This window comes from Elephantulus edwardii, unplaced genomic scaffold (assembly GCF_000299155.1).
Source record: "Elephantulus edwardii isolate Elephantulus edwardi_28Jun2011 unplaced genomic scaffold, EleEdw1.0 scaffold00111, whole genome shotgun sequence".
Taxonomy (NCBI): Eukaryota; Metazoa; Chordata; class Mammalia; order Macroscelidea; family Macroscelididae; genus Elephantulus; species Elephantulus edwardii.
Window position 1 is genome coordinate 5,894,000 of NW_006399861.1, and position 6,427 is coordinate 5,900,426.

The 6,427-nt window shown below is 39.6% G+C and overlaps 1 protein-coding gene across 1 annotated transcript in view; it reads left to right on the forward strand.

Moving 5' to 3' along the window:
• Nucleotides 1-5,988, forward strand: part of MRAP2 (melanocortin 2 receptor accessory protein 2) — a 32,081-nt gene extending 26,093 nt beyond the window's left edge. Inside the window, exon 3 of the mRNA XM_006892131.1 lies at nt 5,514-5,988. Coding sequence (XP_006892193.1) covers nt 5,514-5,904 — 391 coding nt within the window. The 3' untranslated portion in view covers nt 5,905-5,988. The remainder of the gene's footprint in view (nt 1-5,513) is intronic.
• Nucleotides 5,989-6,427: the final 439 nt, after the last annotated feature.

Here is a 6,427-nt window from a genome sequence, read left to right on the forward strand (position 1 = left end):
AGTGTGTCAGAGGCGGTGCGTTTGGCACAGGACAGAGCAGGGTTTAGGGCTGTTGTGCATAGGGTCGCTATGAGTCGGAAACGACTCGACGGCACACAACAACAACAACAACAACAACAGAGGACATAGGAGGCTATTATAAAGCTGGCATCACCTTTCATAAAAACTTTTAAGCCCCAAAAGCATCTTTTGATGGAGATTATTTTTTTCCTCATGGATTATTTGCTTTTGTGTGAAAAAAAAAATTGCTCTTATCCCAACCCTCTATGGATGACCAAGGTGAAAGAAACTCCTCCCCTTCCTCCAAATCCTTTGCTAATGAGAGTCATTTATTCCATGTGCTGTCTTGTTAAAGCATTATAGCTCATTATCATAAAACTGTCAGACTGAGAGGCTTGGATCCCATTTTTGTGTTGAATATTTTGGACTTCTTGAAAGACATCAGATTCCCAAAGTGTCCTCCCTTTTTCAGCCTTTGCTAAGTGCACTTTGTCCAGGTAAGGCTGCTGCTGTCAGTGCAGTTACTCTTTTTTTTTTTTTTTTAATCCTGGTTTATTTACAAAGTTCAAATACACTGTTTTTCATACTGGATCTTTCCCATTTCCTTCACTACCCCTACCACTCAAATCATTTGACTCTATAATTACCATCGCCCACCTGCCTATCTTCAGTCCTCTGCTTCCACCCTCCCCACTTTGGATCCTCATACTTATTTTACAATAATGGTTTTATACAGTATTTGTCCTTATGGGACTGAGTTCATTCACTCAGCATCATGCTCTCCAGTACCTATCAAGTTAAGTAGTAACTGACAAAATCATTTCTCCTGTGTGCTGCATAGTATTCTATTGTGTGAATGGACCATAATTTGTCAATCTATTTGATTGTGGTTGGATATCTGGGTTGTTTCCATGTTCTTACAATGGTAAATAATGCTTCTATGAATATTGGTATGACTTGAGATGCTTGGTGCAGAAGATCAAAGACTACAGCCTTCAATATGGATTATGGCTGCACATTGGGAAGACAAAAATTTTCACCATTGAGCAGTCGGCCACATCATGATAGATAGAGAAAAGCTTGAAGTTGCCAAGTATTTAATTTTGCTTGGATCCACAATCAACGCCCTTGGAATCAGAAGTCAAGAAATCAAAAGATGTATTGCTTTTCGTAAATCTACTCTCAGAGACCTCTCTGAGATGTTAATGAGCAGTGATGCCAGTTTAAAGACTATGGTGCACCTGATTCAAACCATTGCCATCTCAGTTACTTGTTATACAGTGCCTAAGGATGACAGAAGAAGAATAAATACCTTTGAGTGTGGCATTGCAGAAGCATGCTGAGGATCCCATGGACTGTCAAAAGGATAAACATAAGTCTTGGATAAAGGTCAGGCTGGGTACTCCTCAGAAGCAAGGTTTGGACATGCATTAAGAAGGACTGGTCCTTGGAAAGAAACATGATGCTTGAAAAGATAGAGGGTCAGAGAAAGAGTGGAATATTCCCAACAAGATGGATAGACACAATGACTGTAATAATAGGCTCAAGTATGTCAGAGATGATGAAGATGGCACAGGATAGGACAAGGTGCAGATCTACCATTCATAGGGCCACTATGAGTCATAGCTAACTCAACAGCATCCAACAACAACAATAATACTCTTTTTAAAAGGTGTAGAGAGCATAGGGATGGCTATGCTTGACCTCTGCTTACTACACCAAGAGGATCTGTCCACATCAACAACACTCACAGTACAGAAACAATTCACATAAGAGCAGACATGGTCTCCCTTGCTCCTGCACCTACTTCTAATCTCGACACAAATATTACTGATCTATTTGGTCTGAAATCCATTGCAATGACCACACAGGTCTGACAGAACTATACTCATGGTCATAGGGTTTATTAGGGAATTTAACTAGTTACAATTTAGGTTGGCAACAGGATGCAATTCCTCAATCCAGACAGCTTCTCAAGTGTGTTTGCAGGCCCTTTGGTCGTCAACCTCATGGTTTAGTTCAGTGTAACAAAGTCCTGCCAGTTATGACATCTTCCCTCAATCCTCTAGCAAGCTTATGAGAAGGTCCCTAGCTCTGGTCTGTCTCATGTTAGTCTCTGATTCTCTGCTGAGGCTGTTGCAGTCTAGCATTACAGGGACAGGAATCTCTGGCTGAAATCCCTACTTCTACTTCCTTGCTGGTGGAATGGGGAAAACTGACCCATCCCATAATGATTACTTTAGACACATTCTGTTCCCATTCATGTGGTTGAAGCTGATAGCTTAGCAAAGCCATTTTGAACAATCAACCCTTTTGACCACCTACTCATACTCACTCACTGCCATTGAGTTGGATGCAACTCAGAGCTGACCTTCCAACAGGTTTTCAGAAGCTCTAAATCATTATGAGAGGATGTTGTCCATCTTTCTACCTTGGAGCGGTTGGTGGATTTGAACTGCCTACCCTTTCACTGATAGTGCAACTTCCTCCTAAGTAGGCCACTAAAACTTTCTAGTAGGGGATTAACAGCTTAAAATTAAAGCTGGAAACAGGATACAATTCTGTAGTCAGGACAGGTTCTCAGGCTTCTTTGAAGGCCCTTGGCCTTTAGCTTCACAGAGCCAGTGTTACAAAGCTCTTTAATACTACCTATTATGGCTAATCCTTTACTCCTGCACTAGGAAGCCAAGGCAAAGGCTCCTGGCTCTGTGTGGTAGCAGTTCTAGATCCGCTCTGTCTCACAGTGGTCTCTGATATCCACTGCCATTAGTGCTGCTGGTGCTCCTGTGGTTGCTAATGGTCTGTCTAGATCTTTGTCTAGTCTTACTCCTGTCTTTGACAGGAATCTCTAGCCCATAATGATGCGCTCTGCTGCTTCTTTCTTGATGGTAGTGAGATACACATTTTCTGCCTTTGAGTCTACTCAACTTAATCCTGGTGGGATGACAATACTGACCAATTTCTTTATTAATAGTTCACACAACTTATTTGCATGTTCCTACCCCAAAGGCTCTGTCTACCTTATTCACATTATTAAAATCATCCAACCTAGCTATGTGGTGAAGGTCAATACCTATGACTTTCAAAACTCATTGCTTTCAAGTCAGAACTGACACATAGCTACCTTCAGCGAGTTTTTAGAGCTTTTAAATTGCATAGGAATATAATGTATATCATTCTCCTCTGGAGCCTCTGGTAGATTCAGACTAACAAGAGGTGTGCTCTCCTTGGCTTAGCAGTGCAACTCCTTATGGACTACACAATCAGAGATTCTTCAAAGGCAATGGCCAGGCAAGTCAGATTGAATAATCTGCTGAGGTATACCCTGAGAGGACAGAATAAATACTTAAGACTAAATCTAACTAGGGTTATAAAAGACTATAAAACACTACTACAGGAAACTAAAAGGGACCTACATAACCATGCATTTAACAATCAATGAGCAGAAAGATATTGTGCTCATTGATTGGTCTACTTGCTAAACAACATGCCTCTGAAAACTCTATGAACTTTGATAAATGTCAATAGTTATAGAAAGGCTCCAGGCTTTTTGTTCATAGTTTCATTATGAGTCATACTCGACTTGAAGGCAATCAACAGCAACAACATTGATTGGTAAATTAAATTTTGTGCAAATATCAGTATTATCCAAAGTAATCAATAGGTGTAATGCAATCTTGCTATAAATTCCAACAACATATTTAATGAAGTGGAAAAACTAATCTCAAATTGTATATAGGAAGGAAAGAGGCCCTGAGTAGGTAGACTGTTACTGAATGAATGAAGTAGGACCTATTGCACATTCACAATAGTAAAAAGAGTCTGATTCTGGTACAATAGTAAAAATATAGATCAATGGAATAGAACTGAGAATGCAAAAGTTAATCAATCAAAATTCTAGTAGCTGATGAGAAGGCAAGAAGGGACAGGGAAATTGTAAGGGACTGGGAAAATATAAACAAGAAATCTAGTGTGGAAACAAGAAAAGCGTTGACATATTGCAGGAAATATTGTGGGGCATGTAACAAATGTCAAGCAACAGTTTATGCATGAGTAGTTGATCAGAAACTAATTTAAATTAAGTGTAAATTTTCACCTAGTGCATGATAACTTGGAAATAGTCAGCATTTGTATTATTAGTTTCAGTGTGATTTTTGTTTATTTGGCATTAATTTTTAAAATTAATTTTCTTTTAATGCTAGTTTGAACCAACTAAAGAGCAATTACTGCTATCAAGTATAGAGAGCAGATGTTGTTGTTGTTGTTAGGTGTTATTGAATACGACTTATAGTGATCCTGTGAACAGCAGATCTGAACACTGTCTTATGCCATCCTCACAATCTCTGACATACTTCAGCCCATTGCTGCAGTCATTGTGCCAACCCACTTGGTTGAGCATCTTCCTCTCTGTCACCACTCTGCTGTCTTTCCAAACACAATGTCTCTTTCCAAGAAATAACCTCTCCTAGAAACATGTCCAAAGTATTTGAGACTAAGCTTCATCTGCCTCCAAAGAGCACTTTGGCTGTACCTTCTTTAAGATGTATTATTCTTCTGGTATTCTTTGCTTTCAGCCAGGATCCATCTGGCATAAGCAGTGATATATCGCTGTAACACAGCCTCTTCTAAATCCTGCTTGAACTTCTCAGAGTTCCCTGTCTATATACTGATCTAGCTGTTTTTAAGTGATCTTCAGGAATATTTTGCTTGCATGTGCTAGTAATGATATTGTTCAATAATTTCCACATTTTGTTTGATCCTGTTTTCTGAAATCTTGTCACAATATATTACTGCATGAAACAAACTGTACATTTGCTAGTTTAAAAAATATTTAAAGCCTTATAAAGTTGATGATACAGCTGTACTTGTTCTTAAGGGGTTACTAGAAGTCAGAATCAACTTGATGGCAATGGATTTCATTTGGTTTCAGTTATCTTAATTTGTGGATTTATAAGATTAATGTAAAAATTCTTGCCCTTACCCAACTGCCTTATTCTCTTTTGAGAGCTGAAAGAGATAAACAGATAGATAGTATGCCATTTTAAAATATATTTGGTTCATCACAAGATAGTATGGTTATTGTTTATAGGCCAATGGTTCTACACACCAGAGTAAGTAATAATCCTTGGGAATCCTTTGAAAATGCTGATGACTGTGGCCCATACCAGAGATTCTGAGGGCCTTTAACCTAGTAACCTACAATTTAAGAAATACTTCAAGTACCTTTATTGCAGATCATCCAGAAGCTTCCCTGAGAAGCTTTGGTGAATGCTATAACATATTGGGGAACCCCGTAGCAAGGTATCTGCTCTCAGGGTGCTGTAGGAGTCTCATCACTAAGCATCTGTTTGGGGCTTCATTTTTAGAAGTCTCTCAATTCTGATTTTTCTGTCCATGCTCTATACAGGTGTTCTGTTGAAAGCATGCTGGCCCACCTTATTTGTAGATTATCATGCTTCCACAGATGAATAAACTGATGTGTAAGCAGTATGTTCTTTTTCTTTCTTTTATAGCAACGCAGAATCTTCTGAAAAGAGATTCCGAATGAATAGCTTTGTGTCAGATTTTGGAAGACCTTTGGAGCCGGATAAGTTATTTTCCCGTCATGGCAATGAAGAATCCAGATCCCTCTTTCACTGTTACATCAATGAAGTGGACCACTTGGACAGGCCCAAGGCTGGTCACCAGACCACAGCCCTTGACAACAATAGCCAGTTCCAGGCCCTCCAAAGCAGCGGGAGGTCTGAGGAGGAGCTAAACAGGCTCATGAAGTTTGACATCCCCAACTTTGTGAACACAGACCAGAACTCCTCCTTTGGGGAGGATGATCTTCTGATATCTGACCCACCCATAGTTTTAGAAAATAAGCCAGTTTGCCAAACCTCACACAGAGATCTGAATTGAGCAACCAACTTTGTGAAGACCTTCCTAAAGATGTGGATTCTGTCTTTATATAGCAAGACATTATCCTTTACCAAAATTGTGTGTCTGCATGTGTATGTGTGTGTAAGAGGGAGAGAATAGAGGAGCAAGAACTGATAAAGCAGAGTAAATCGGCAATTCTGCTTTTAAACACATTTGGCATTTTAAAAAGGAAAGCTTCGACACTATTCTATTTTACTTGTTGAAAATGTAGGCAAAATGCAGTGTCAGTGTTCTGGGGCAGTCAACCTGTTGTCTTCTAGCCTGCCACTACATGGTCTGTGCCCTTTAGCAATTTGTTTCCTGTATATGGTCAGCTGTATGATGAGGTGGCTGCAGTATCCCTTGCAGCTCCAGTATTTGATGAAAACAGACTCTACATCCAGACAAGGCTGGGGCATGCATAAAGCAGCATAAGCTAAGGCATTACCTCTTGTATTTTTTAGGGTTCCCAAAGCCCTGTGCTTTCAATCTAACCTTTAACCAAGCCCATTTTTATTATCCC